Raw genomic sequence first — 13,139 nt, 5'->3', positions numbered from 1 at the left:
GAACCTCCCACCAAAATGATAACAAATTAACATTTGTTTTACAACTACGTTTGTTTATTTTAAAATGTATACGATTACATATATTTTAAATGGTTGGCTGCCCAGTGTGGTGGTATGCAGTCTATGGGGGGAGGGGATCGGATCGTTTTGGATTGTATTGTATTGTATTGCAGAGATTGATTGATTGGGGCGTTGTTCATATGGAAATCAATCAAGTTGTTTGTTTGTTTTTTATTCTCTCCCTCGATCGTCAAGAAAGTTGTATTCAATTACAATGTAGTCCACTGTTTCATCTCCGGATGATTGCGTAAATAAGTTGTTGTTTTTTCATTTTATTTGCAAATGTCAGATGGCTGGAGGATGCTATAACTAGAACTCCTTCCTTCCTCCTTACTCCTCCTACTTATTGGGGGACGCATGGGCATGGGCATGTGTGCAAATATTCATTGTATGGATCTATATTTTAGTGTTAGTTTTAGTTTAGAATCCTAAATCCTAGTAGCGGTTGTAGCGGGCGCGAGCACGTTGACGCTGCGGCGTAGCCTTCGGACCAGCGGCGGCTCGGGCCGGTGTGGCCTTCTTGGCCGGCGAGGGAGAGGCATCGGCGGCTGGTGCGGCGGCCGCAGCTGCTGGAGTGGCGGCACCACCGGCGGCCTTAGCTGGAGTCTTGGGCGCTGCCTTGGCTGGTGTGGCGGCAACCACCTCTGGAGCCGGCTCTGGCTCGGGCTCAGGATCGCCCTCGGCCTCCTCGTCTCCCTCTTGGGCCTCCATCTCCTCATCGCCACCGGCATCTTCCTCACCCTCGCCCTCACCTTCACCCTCGGCCTCTGCCTCGCCTTCGGCCTCAGCATCGCCGTTGTCCTCCACCATCTCGACGTCGTCATCGTCGCCAGTGGCCTCCGATGGATCGTACAGCTCGCCCTCGGTCTCTTCGGTAGCCTCGTCGCCGGCGGCACCCTCCTCAGCTGCGGGGGCAGCCTCGGTCTCCTCCAGCTTGCGCTTCTTGCGCTCACTCTCCTCCAGAGCGGCAGCGGCACGCTTCTGGGCGATCTTGGTGTCGCTCGACTTCTCGTTGATGAACTTCAAGAAGTTGCGGTGATGGGTGGCGGTGCGCGAGTGGATCTCGGCGGTCACCTCGGTGTCGAAGAACTTGCTGCACACGGAGCACTCGTAGCACTCCAGCTTGGAGATCAGACCGGCGCCGACGGCACGCTGGTAGTTGTACTTCGGCAGGCGAGTGTCGACCTCGCTGGGGATGTCATCTCCCTCGTTGTAGTCGAGGATGCAGTCCTCGGCATCAACGGGCAGAGCCACCTCCTCGTCCTCCTGCGACTCGTTGAGCTCCTCGCCCTCCTTGGTCTCATCGGCGTTCTCCTCGCCGTCCTTGCCCTCCTCCCCATCGGCATCTTCGCCCTCAGCAGCCTCGCCCTCAGCACCCTCCTTCTTGGCATCGCCCTCGCCCTCCTTCTTGGCAGCCTTCTTCTTCTTCTTCTGGGGCAGGCGGAGATCGCGGGTCTCCTCCTCCTCGGTGCTGATCGGCAAAGTCTGGCGCTTGCGCTCTCCGACCTTGGTGTTGCTCTCGGCAGCCTTCTTCAAGTGCTCGGCGGACAGCAGATGGGTGTCATAGTCGATGCGAGTGGCGAACTCCTTGTTGCACTCCACGCACTTGGGATGCAGGAACTTCTTCAGCTGGAGATGTCCCTCCGACTTGCGATGCGTCGAGATGTGACCGTGGAAGTTCAGATCGCACATGGTGCAGTAGTCCAGCTGGCGCTGCTTGCTCTTGCCCATGCGCTTCAGGCGATCGAACTCAATGGACTTGAGCTGCTCGGCGATCTTGGCCTCCTGACGGATCATGTTGGCCTTGAGACGGTAGCTCTCCTCAATGCCCTCGCGCATCATCAGGTGGGTGCGTCCCTTGATGTGGTTCTCGAACGAGTTGGCGTCCCACATATGCTTCTTGCACAGATGACAGTAGAACATGTCGTTGGGCACGCTAGCGTACGGCGACTCCTTGCTGGCGGGGCTATAAAAGGATGATGATCGAAGAGATCGAATGATTTTCAGGGATGGTGGGGGGTGGTGGTGGTAGGAGGAATAAAAAAAAGATAAGAATTAGTTGAATTTCTTACAAGGATAACCTGGAAGTCATCTGGTTGGGAGGTCGGTCTATGATAGAGAATACAAACATTAGAGGGAAGAAAGTGATTCTGGCTGCAACTTATACTAATGATACATACTGTACAGATTACAAATGGCGATGAAAGGTATTATGTTCTATGAGCAAAGGAAGTATGGAATGTATTTCTAGATTTACTTTTTTTTTTAGAATGATTTTGATATTAATTATGATTTTAAAACATATTTCCTTTGATGAGCAGCGAATTTGTAAAAAATAATGTAATAATGGTATAATTTATGATAGAATTTGTAACTAATAAATTATTATATTTAGATCCTCTTGTTTTCCAAAAATATAAGATTTTCTTTAAAAAAAAAAAGTTAGCTTTGAATTTAAGACTAAATATTAATCAAAAATTTCCTAATAATATCCCATGGAATATCCCACCTTGCGGTTCAAATAATTGCCTAATAAAAAATTCCCTAATAAAAATCCCTAATTAAGAAAATAATTTTTTTTTTAGAGATGAATGAAGGAATATATAATATATAAAGTTGAAATCCTAGTTACTAAAGTAAAATTGCTAAAAATGTATTTTACGCTTCTGAAATTGATTCATATTTTGGACAAAAAAGGAATTTAATCCTTTTTTTGATTTTGGTGAGCAGCAAAAATTTGTATATTCTTGTAGTAGTTTTTTTTTTGATTTTGGAAAAGTAGTAAGTCTTACCTCTCGGTTTTCTTTTCGCCAGGAGTAGTTTCCTTCTTTTTATTTTGGTTGGCATTTTTAGCCAAAAGTTTCTTGGCACGATCAAAAGCATTTTGCTTGCGAATACCGCCGCCGCCCTGCTTTTGCGGGGGCTTGGGACCACCAGTGGCGCCACGATTTTGGAAGCCTCCCTGGCCACGACGGTTATTAAGACGATTGCCAGCACCGCCGCCGCGATTGACCATCTTTATTTTTTTTTTTTAAATATTTAATTTGGGATATAGTGGATTTAACAATATCATTTTTAATCATCACACAACAGGGGACATGAGAATTAATTTTTTAAGAGACAAATAGAGATATGGCAGTGAGGCCATTTACAATATGGGTGTGTGATGGGGGCGGTGGTGAGATATTGGGCAGATTATTATTATTTTTTTTGGGATTGTTAAAGAAAATGGTACACAAGGGCATGTCATTGAGAGTTTAGAAAAGATAATAACAGGCAGATATGGTGGTCAGAATCGGCGGGGCAGTTGCGGTGGCCAATCAGTCGACGGGAGAATAGTAGTTGCGATATATATTAAATATAATATATATATTCGGGCAGTTGAAGTCGTTGGCACATTATTTGGTTGGCGGCGAGTGGCATTTTTTTTTATAATTACATAATTTGAAAATGGAAATCGGATTTTGGTTTGTTTTTTTTTTTTTTGGTATTATGGTATTTTGTTTCAGAGGCAGGAACGTCGAAAAAAGAATATATTTTTTTTTGGCGATGAATTTTTGCATTAGATACAGATATTTAAGATACAGATATTACACATTATAGATTGTATTGGATTATTTTTTAATGTTGCACCATCAAGCAGTACCAGTACCAGATCGGGATCGGTTTTCGGTTTCAGAGCAGAGCAGAGCAGATTGAGAAGTGAATCAGCATTGCAATCAATATATATCAATCGAGTTGCGATCAATCAATCAATCAATCAATCAGTGGCGTCAGTAATCGCATCGGTTTTGTTGGAGGAGGATATATTTCACATATTTCATATAAACATATATATATATATAATATATATATTGTTGCGTCACATGTTGTGCATCGTTCAAATGTGTGTGTGTTGTGTGTAGGTGAACAACAACAACAACAACAACAACACCAACGAGAACAGGCAGCAACAATAACAACGACAATTGGTAATGCCGCCGGAGCAATAACAACAATTTTGTTTTGATTTTGAATGCATTTTTTTGATTTGAAATATGCGACGACGATGCGATGCAGTTCGATATTTTCGATTCGATATTCGATATTCGATAATTATATAGTTTATTGGACAAACCATCGAATTTTGCGTTTCGCATATATAGTTTTGTTTTTTTTTTTTGTTTTTGGAAGAGAGAATAAAAATAGATAATTGGTAAATTAGAAAAAACATTGTGAAAATTCGGGGGTGAAAATATCCGGCCATTAAAAAGTTGATTGGCTTGGCATCGGATTTTCGGAATAATATATATATATGAATATAAAAATTATATATGGTAAAAAGGTAATTAAATGCTTAAATACATCTAGAAATTACTTCATATTATCATACTCTTCATCGTTAATAGAACAAGTGTTGGCGGTACATGTTTAAAAGGTACAGAGTTTTGTCTTTCTTTTTTTTTCAATTTTTTTTTAGCAACTGGTGTTTATAAAATAATGTATCCTTTATTCAATTATAATATATATATATATATATTTTTATTATAATTGTGCAGTTTCTATTGAACGAAAAAACAAAAGTTGCATTTTAAATGGAATAAATGCGTTTTTTTATTGAAAACCTTCTCTCACAATCATCCTGTTTCCTGTCGTCTTTATTTTTTTTTTTTTATTAAAAAACTCTAATTTTCGCACAATATTAGAAACAAAAAAAAAATACATCATTGGTTTTTTGGTTGGTTTAGTAAACTATAGACTACATTTTTTAAATTTTTTTTTCACTTGAAGGGAAAAGCAATAACTACGTTTGGCAATAAAACTAAAAACAAAACACAGTAGAAATTATTTCTAATGGGGAGTGATTACATTTTCTTATAAAATAATTAAGAAAATAATTAACAAATTTTAATTGTAATGTAAAGATATCTTCTCCCCATCAGAAAATCAATTCGCTTAACGAATTAATCTATTTATAAACAAAAGGCGATTTAATACTTTTTTTTTTTTTGGCAATTATGGAATATTATATTGAACTTTTTGTACATACCGGCCCAGCACGCTGATTGCGGTTTCCCATGCCACCGCCGCCGCGTGGCAAGTCCAGAAGGGAGGGTGGATTCTGGTTCCTGAACAGGTTGTTCAGCAAATTATTGGCCAGATTGATGGCCTGGGCGTTCATCTGCCCTCCACCCTGGCGCATATTGTTGCCAAACTGGCCGCCACCGGGATTCTGGGACTCCCAGGGTGACATGTTCATGCCACCCATGCGATTGGCGCCCATCGGTCCGCCGTAGTTGTTGCCGCCACCGCCGCCAAAGTTGCGGTTGCGATTCTGGTTGCCACGGAATGCCATATTGCCGTCTGTTTTTAGATTTTTGGCTCCAAGTGAGTTTGCTGATCGGTTTTGATTTCCGTTGACCTTGACGCTAAAAAAAAAATTTAAGAAAAATAATTAGTATTTATGTGAAATGTAAAATCGGGGTGATTTTACATGGGGGTTTATGGGTTTTAAGGGTGCTTAGTGTGTGCTGCATACCTGACCATAATTTTTTTTAGGGATTTGGGATGTGATATGGTTGAGATGGGTTTTTTTTATTTTGGATTTAAGCGAGGAAGAAATTGCCTAAAAAGCTGAAAATAAAACGGCACAAACGGAAAAAACAATCAAGCGTGGGTTAAATGCAAATGAAATACTTGTTTTTATACGAGTGGGTGGGGGGGAGGTAGTTAGTATGCAGTTAGTGGGAGATATCCCTTTTTATAAGGCTGGTTAATGGACTCTACCCCTGTCGCGTGCGTATGCACACACATACACACACACACAAAAACACACACTCAGATAGAAAGAAATGTTCGAGAAAGAAGAAATGGGAACAAAATTGGCGCTAACGTCAGCAGTTCCACAATGAAACTGGTTTTTGTGTTTTTTGTAAAAGAAATAATTTTGTAACAACAAAAAAACTGCAAAATATGTATACGCAATATTTCATAGCAAGAGGGGAGGAGAAAAAAAACAAAAAACAAAATGGCCGACAAATGTGTGTCTGTATGCGTTAAATTAATGAAAATGCCGGCCGGGGCTCATGCAGGCAGGGCTATTCCAGACAAAAAAACTACACATAGTCGAACTTAATTATACTTTTCAATGAACCACCATAAATAAAAGAATCTGAATCATAGAAAGGAAACTTCGGGAACCCCTATTATTTGAAAAACAACGAAAAATCGAGACACCCCCCATGTGGGCCCCCATGTTATCTCCTCGAAAAAAAAAAAAGAGAAGAGCGCACTTCAATACACATAAAATCATTACGTTAGCTAAAAATAACACTAGCAAGTCCTCTTTCAAAATCAATAATTACTATTTTGGGGGCGCCCGGGCGGCAGTAAAAGGAAAAAATCACCAACAGATACATACACACCAAGAACTTCCGCAGCACCGACTACCAACACACAATTCTACAGCAAGCAATGCGCAAACAATATTATTTATTATTTTGGATTAACTTACGTTGTCAATTAATGAGCTATTGCACTGGAACTGGGATCTAGGGAACTGCGAGCTGCTTACAAATTTCAGAATTCACAAGCTGCTAGTTATTTCTACCCTGTTTTCAACAATATGGCCGCCGACTGTGAAAATTAGTGAAGGGACATTCTCAGGAAAACATCGATTATTTCCCTGGCTTAGTGTGACCAAGCTGTCACACATTTGGCAACCCTAAACATTTAAAAAGGAATCGGGCGGGAAAATACAAACCGGTAAAAACTTAAAATCGGTAAAAACATATTATATCTTTTTTCAAGAATACGATTTTCGAAGCTATATTAAGTATATTTAATGGTACGTCATTTTCTGATCGGATACAAATATCGGGGAAAAAGATCGAAAAGGGGAAACCCACAATTTTATAATTCGAAAATATTCGAAAAGTTGTAAAATGGCTATTAGGCAAGTAAATTATGTTACTTAAGGATTGTATTAATATTTCCTTACTTTTTTTTATTTTTATTTTTTTAAGTTCTCCTTTAAAGTTTAAACTTCAATGTAAGAAAGTTAGTTTTAATATTTTTAAGTGTTGGTAAAAAAAAGGGGGGACACCATTTAGAAACCCCCTTTTTCGAAAAAGAAATGCCCATTTAAGAGAAAACCTCACTACAATAAAACCAAAAACAAGGTCCTTTTTGAATGACATCATCCGATTTTTATTGAATTTGCATAAAACTGGCGCAGCTATTGCGACTCTGCGCCCTTTGCAGATGCAATGCATTCGCATCGTTTGATTTACATACAAGGGTTAAACGTATTAATCATAAACGTTATAATAGGCAATAATCATATGTACTAGCAATAGTTGGTTTTTTTTTGTGATTTAGCATTCGTATTACTGCTGGCTTTTGTGTAGTTAATTAATTAAGTACCACAGCGTAAAGTAGGTTCAACAAAAAAATATGATTTGTGACATATTCTCATTTTCTACTTTTCGTATTTTTTAATTATTTTTTTTTAATGTTTTTTTTTTGGTGATTGTTTTGTGTCTTTGTGTTTCAAGTGCAGGGGCGCCAAATGAATGGCCTAAAAAGGGGGGAATCCATACACATTCACATACATTTACATTTAGAATCGATCTGGGTGCAGACAAAGGAGCTGGTTGCCTCTCACTAATCAACACATATAGATAAAGGATCATTATGCTACATTTATCTGGATTTGTGGACTAAGTTGCGCTATTTAACATAGTAACTAGAGAAAACCCTAAACAGTCCATTCTTCATGGTTTTCGAACAATACTTCCGGAGTTTTGACAAATTTCTAAACATATTTTGCATTTTGTAAATGGAGGAAAACTATTAAAAACGGCGCAAATAAAATTTTCTCTTACAATAAACATGATTTCTTGCAATTTTAAGATTTCAACATAAAATGAAACATATTCAAATTTTGAATATTTGTTTTTTTTTCTTTTCTTAAGGACTGTTAAGTGTTGTCTTAAGATCTCCAGACTGAGTTGGGGTTGGTTTTTAGTGTGCGCCGATTTAAGGGATCTGAGGTGATGGGTTCGGGTTAGAATCCAGCTTTGTGGCCATCCACAACGTATATACACGGCAGCTGCCTCCTGGGAGTAGCCACCTCCTGGTGCGTTTAGTAGAAGAAGAGCAGCCGCTCCTGGGCGGAGGCCGAGAGAAGACGCCACGACCTCTTGATGCTCACGTACTGGATGAGAGCGCGTATGCTGATCAGGAAGCCAAAAGCACAGATTAGCCACCAGAGCCAGGAGTTCTCGTGGGATGCCAGGTCCGTCGAGTGTTTAACGATCAACGTCCACTTGGCCAGCGACAGTCCAAAGCCGGATAACGCTCCGTATCTGGCGGCGATCGTGTGACAGAAACAGGTAAGCATCAGGAAGCCAATCCAGTTGAACAGAAAAGCCACAATGAAAGCTGTGATGAACATGATGTCCGTTCCGAGTAAGTTGTCTGTTGTGGACAGGCTGTTTTCGGCATCACTGGCATCGATAGCGATAAAGGTCAGAGCCGGTTGAGCGGATCGGACAGCTCCGGTCCCATCGCGCAGCGGATTGGGCGGCAGCAGCGGATTCGGCGGCGGCGGCAACTGCTGGGACGATGGCAGCGTCAGAAAGGCGGGCGGCAGCTCTCCGTTCAGTGACTTTTCCATCTGCACCTCCTCGTAGGTCGGCAACTTTCCGTGCAGTTCCTGTGGCAGCTGGGCAGTCATCATCTCCTCCTGGCCCGGCAGTTGCACCTGCATCTGTATGGGAATCTGCATCTGGCCGGGATCGGGAGTGGCCACAGTTAGTGCGGGCATTTGGGGTGGCAGTACCACCTGCTGACTGGTTGCCTCATAGGGCGGCGGAGCACTGAAGTCTGCCTTGGGCGGTCCCAGTTGATCGTCCCCGGGAGAAGGTTGGTTGTTGTGCGGCATGACTGGAAAGGACACAATAATAAGGGGATTAAATATAAAGTAAATAAAATATAAGTTTTAATATAGATTGTTTTTATCAGAAAATACAACTATAGTTTCTGTTTAGTCGGTTTTATTAACGTAATAGGTCACGCATCGTATTAATAAAGTTAGGAGTGTATAATAAATAAATGGGGGCGGCTAGCTGCCGAAATTGCATTGCATTTATATCTAGATTATAGTCAGTTTTCGTTCGTTAATACTTTGTCTAAAGTTCGTTTTAGAGGCACATAAGTGAGCACTTAAGACTAAGTCATTCGTTAAAAAAATAGTGATTCGTTTAAACGATTTAAACAAACAGTTGGACATGTTAGACATTAAAAACAAACAGCTGACAGGCTGGCTTAGTTAGTTGCAGTGCCGGGGGGGGCGATTCGCTTGCCGATGGGCCTCCTCCAAGGTCATAATCTGGCATGGACCGAACGGCCGTCTCACTGAACGGAGTGGCTTCAAACCATCCACCTCATCCATGCCATCATTTTGGAATCCTCCATCCACGGTGGTGGTAGTGGTGGTGTTGCTATCTTGCACTTTCTTCTTCTGCATCTTCTCGTGACGCAGATACAGAATGACGCAGCACATGGCCATGAAGAGGAGCGCCAGTGTGGCACCACTAACGATGCTGGCCTTCTCCAGCATCACTCGATTCCTGGTTGGCAGATAGGATCCATCGATTTCCTTGTACTCGCATCTCTGACCCGTAAATCCCAACGGGCACTCGCAATTATATAATATCTCGTTTTGGATCTCAACTGTGAAACAGGTGGCATCGTTCATGCAATACCAGGCGGCATATGTCGGCGGACAGGCGTAGATCGGAAAGGTGACATTCGGACGGGGTGTTGTTGAGGAGATCTCCACATTATCTGGCGGCAGGATCGGAGCAGCTGTGGGACGCGGCTTGGCGATGGCTCGCGACGAGCAGGCGATGGCAAGCGGCAAAAAAGCGATTGCTAGCAGCAGGTCCTGAAGCCTCATCTTCAAATTAACTCATACTTGGAATGTGCGAGTGCGAGTGTAGTGTTTCTAATATTCTGAATGGTTGACTGGCTGACTGGCGGGGCTGCAAAACAAAAACGAAGTGCAATTAAAATCAAAACTCAAGAATGTTAAATTGGTGTTGTAGTGGGAAGGGGAAGAGGGGGTTAATTGACTGCCACCTGTCACTTGCCTGCCACCTTCCCTACCACCGCCAGCCGCCTCCTGCTTCACTCCACTCCTCCTTTCAACCCTAACAAGAAACAGAATCAAGAATCAGAAAATCGAATTTCATAAATTTTTTAACAAAAATTGTCATCGTTTATTTACCTGGCCAAGCTGTTGTTGTATTTTGCATTTTTTCTGGTCACTTGACACACTCGACACTTGACGAAAAGTTCACTCGAAACACTTCAAAAATGCCAACTCTTTCGTTACGAAAATCAATAAAAATTCTCATTTTTAAACTAATTAACTACTTAATCATGCATCTGATCCAATAGCTGTCTAAAGAGTATCAGTTTCCATCCATTTGTTTATTAAAAAATAAGAATTAGCCAGTTTTTTCTCATTTTCTGATTAGCGTATCAGTTTTCAGTTAAAAAAACAAACGATTCTATTATTCAAACAAAAAAACGCAGTGTGAGTGGGCATGCAAAAAAATAAATTAGTTTCCGCTTTGGCGGTGAAAACTACTTTGATCTAAAATACGTTTTAAAACACGTGAATGTAATAAAAATAAAAAATAAATAACATTGAAACTAAGACATAAAGTTTAAATATTAAATATTTAAATAATATAAATAAAAAACTTGGCCTGGCCAAGAAAAAAGTAAATTTTTCGTGACTAATTTTAAGGATACTCTGTTGTCCCTGTTAGTAACTTTCGTCACTTGTACTCCAGAGTCCTTGACATTTAATGCCATAAACTGCTATAGTTAAGTGGAAAATATTCCGCGAAACTGTCAGTAGTAACAGAAACAAATAAATGTGTAATAAATACTAGGGTAACTTTCGTCACTTGTAATACAGAGTCCTTGACATTTAATGGCACAACGTGCTATAGTTAAGTGGAAATTTTTCCGCCAAACTGTCAGTAGTATCAGAAACAAATAAATGTGTAATAAATACATATATTTAGAGTACCTGCATGCATTTTAAAAATAACAAAATTACGCACGAGTGAAAGTTGACAGCTGAAAAGGTAACGAAGACTGACAGGAAGGAGAGTCGGAGTAGGTAGAATATATAGGTAGAAATATATAAATAGAGATACACACACAGAAAATATGTATATAGAGGCAATCATTTCTGACCTTTTGGTCAATTGAAATGAAAAAAAATAGTTTAAAAAAAAAGCAAAGAATCAAGCCAATCAAGGAATTGCGTAGAGAGGGCCCAAGTAGAGCTATGCAAATTAGAACACAGAAAAAAATAAAATTAAAATTAATATTTTTATTTTCAAAGAATTTTGAGTCATTAAATTTTATAGATTAAAATATAACATTTTAACCTCTTATTTATTTTTATTAACAAAATATGATTTAGAAACTCTTTTTTTTTAACAGTGCATGAAAATGCCTACATTTATGCGTCTGTAGGTTAAAGTGTGGGTGATCCGGTGTCATAGGCGGCTTGGAATGCTTGAAAATGATCTAATAGACGGAAATGAGGCCCTGGGGGCTTATCGAGAGCCGCCCACCGCGAAAAGGGAAAACAAAGAGGCGATAATAATGTTGAAAGTGCAGAAAGATAAGGTGCCGAATGCGATCCACAAGTGTGGACCGTATTGCCAGTGTAACTACAGTTACCTGCGTAGGGTGACTCAGATGGGGATGTGAAAAATATTGCAAAATTGCACGACATTTGAGTACAGTATTCATTCCTTTTAATAAATATTTAAATTTTTACATTTTATTATTAAGTTTAAAATCATTTCAAGAAGAAGAATCTAAGAAATCTTAGAAGATTTCTTTAGTTAAAAAGGAATAACATTTTTAGTGAGGTTCTACTGTAGATGTACATATGTTTGTAGGAGAAGGTAGAGATATGACGAGGGAGGGAGAAAGCAACAGGGCCACAAGCAACAAAAGGCGTTGAAAATTAGCGAATGCCCGTGGAAAGTAAAAAGTAACAACGCAGTTTAGGCCAGGTTTTCGGTTTTCGGTTTTGAGTTTTGAGTTTCTGCCGACAGCCGTTGATAAGAAATTTGAGCGCGTGGCCAGCTACCGAGCTGCAGGTGTATGAGTGAGAACGAGACAGTAGCAGCGGGGCAGGGGGGGAGACTGAACTGCAGCTGCCCCCTGATGATGCAGGAAACCAGTTAAACGGGATGCAGAGAGAACAGAGATGAAGATGCAAGCGGAAGAAGCCGAATGAATGAAAATCTTAAGGGGCCGTTTCCGTCTTGCATTGAATGGAAAAAACAGAACACAGAAATGATGAAAAAAGAGAGAATAGAGAAAAAGAATTTAGAGGACATGGGGGAGGGGAGCCAACAGTTAGAGAGAGAGAGAGACAAGAACAACTGCAGGCCAAAACGAGTTTCTAAGCAAACAGCGTCTGCAGTTGTTATTGTTATTGTACAAGGGCAAATGAATTAATTTACTTGAATAAATATGAATTAAACAAACAAGTATAAACAAGTACACACAAGTAGCACACACAAAGGCCAGAGTTATCACGGTGTGCACTTTTTTTTTTTCTTTTTAGCACCTGAGTGGTGAAATCCCACTGGAATTAAGATTATTAATTTTCTAAACAAAACATAAACACATACACACACACACACACTCTAACTCAAGCGGGCTGGAGAGGGGGAGGGAGGGAGAGAGAGAGTTCTCCTGGAGCTCCTTAGGCTAATGGCCTAATACTGCTCTCCCCCTCTCCACGCCAGCCCCCTGCCCTTTTTTTTTCTATTTCTGTGGCTCGAATTGAATTCGAATTGATTCTGCTTGCCATGTTCTATTTATTCACCTTGTTTTTTTTTCTTCTCCTATGCGTTGGTCGATTTCTTGGTTTTCTCTTTTGCGCAGCGCTCTCACGGTTTATTGATTTGCCACACAAATTTGGTGCTGTTGCCAAACACTCGCACAGGTAATACTGTTTGGTTTTTCGGCGACGCGATTCGTTGACT

General features: G+C 40.7%; 3 protein-coding genes across 7 annotated transcripts; all 3 read right to left on the bottom strand.

Moving 5' to 3' along the window:
• Nucleotides 1-32: 32 nt before the first annotated feature.
• Nucleotides 33-6,712, bottom strand: LOC6506535 (zinc finger protein on ecdysone puffs). Of its 4 annotated transcripts, XM_032453623.2 has the most exons (5): nucleotides 6,554-6,709; nucleotides 5,579-5,673; nucleotides 5,090-5,468; nucleotides 2,853-3,076; nucleotides 33-2,026 (listed from the first exon to the last, which is right to left on the bottom strand). In XM_032453623.2, exons 2-5 carry the CDS (start codon nucleotides 5,584-5,586, stop codon nucleotides 496-498), a joined length of 2,142 nt encoding a protein of 713 aa, XP_032309514.1. In that variant the 5' UTR covers nucleotides 5,587-5,673; nucleotides 6,554-6,709; the 3' UTR covers nucleotides 33-495. The 4 variants fall into 4 exon arrangements, with proteins under 4 accessions (XP_032309514.1, XP_014764808.1, XP_014764806.1 ...); XM_014909322.3 differs by lacking the exon at nucleotides 5,579-5,673 and having other exon boundaries at nucleotides 6,554-6,712; XM_014909321.3 differs by lacking the exon at nucleotides 2,853-3,076 and having other exon boundaries at nucleotides 1,863-2,026; nucleotides 6,554-6,712.
• A 509-nt stretch (nucleotides 6,713-7,221) lies between these two features.
• On the bottom strand, nucleotides 7,222-13,120 carry LOC6502784 (NEDD4 family-interacting protein 1-like). The gene is made up of 2 exons (XM_032454621.2): nucleotides 12,980-13,120; nucleotides 7,222-8,988 (listed from the first exon to the last, which is right to left on the bottom strand). The coding sequence occupies exon 2, from the start codon at nucleotides 8,984-8,986 to the stop codon at nucleotides 8,186-8,188; it is 801 nt and encodes a 266-aa protein (XP_032310512.1). The 5' UTR covers nucleotides 8,987-8,988; nucleotides 12,980-13,120; the 3' UTR covers nucleotides 7,222-8,185.
• Nucleotides 9,082-13,119, bottom strand: LOC6506534 (protein spitz). 2 transcript variants are annotated; one of them, XM_044714783.1, is made up of 3 exons: nucleotides 10,334-10,625; nucleotides 10,197-10,256; nucleotides 9,082-10,088 (listed from the first exon to the last, which is right to left on the bottom strand). In XM_044714783.1, exon 3 carries the CDS (start codon nucleotides 10,001-10,003, stop codon nucleotides 9,374-9,376), a length of 630 nt encoding a protein of 209 aa, XP_044570718.1. In that variant the 5' UTR covers nucleotides 10,004-10,088; nucleotides 10,197-10,256; nucleotides 10,334-10,625; the 3' UTR covers nucleotides 9,082-9,373. The 2 variants fall into 2 exon arrangements, with proteins under 2 accessions (XP_044570718.1, XP_032310516.1); XM_032454625.2 differs by lacking the exons at nucleotides 10,197-10,256; nucleotides 10,334-10,625 and adding an exon at nucleotides 12,980-13,119.
• Nucleotides 13,121-13,139: the final 19 nt, after the last annotated feature.

This window comes from Drosophila ananassae, chromosome 2R (assembly GCF_017639315.1).
Source record: "Drosophila ananassae strain 14024-0371.13 chromosome 2R, ASM1763931v2, whole genome shotgun sequence".
In the NCBI taxonomy this organism is placed as follows: domain Eukaryota; kingdom Metazoa; phylum Arthropoda; class Insecta; order Diptera; family Drosophilidae; genus Drosophila; species Drosophila ananassae.
Note: the sequence above shows the minus strand (reverse complement) of the source record. Positions and strands in the feature narration are given on the sequence as shown.

Excerpts from the sequence above, each read along its gene's own strand:
- LOC6502784 (XM_032454621.2), bottom strand. The coding sequence starts at position 8,986 with ATGCCGCACAACAACCAACCTTCTCCCGGGGACGATCAACTGGGACCG.
- LOC6506534 (XM_032454625.2), bottom strand. The coding sequence starts at position 10,003 with ATGAGGCTTCAGGACCTGCTGCTAGCAATCGCTTTTTTGCCGCTTGCC.
- LOC6506535 (XM_032453623.2), bottom strand. Across the intron at positions 3,077-5,089 it reads GCAATCAGCGTGCTGGGCCG|ATGGTCAATCGCGGCGGCGG; the intron begins GTATGTACAAAA and ends AAAAAAATAAAG. Across the intron at positions 2,027-2,852 it reads GGCGAAAAGAAAACCGAGAG|CCCCGCCAGCAAGGAGTCGC; the intron begins GTAAGACTTACT and ends ATCCTTTTATAG.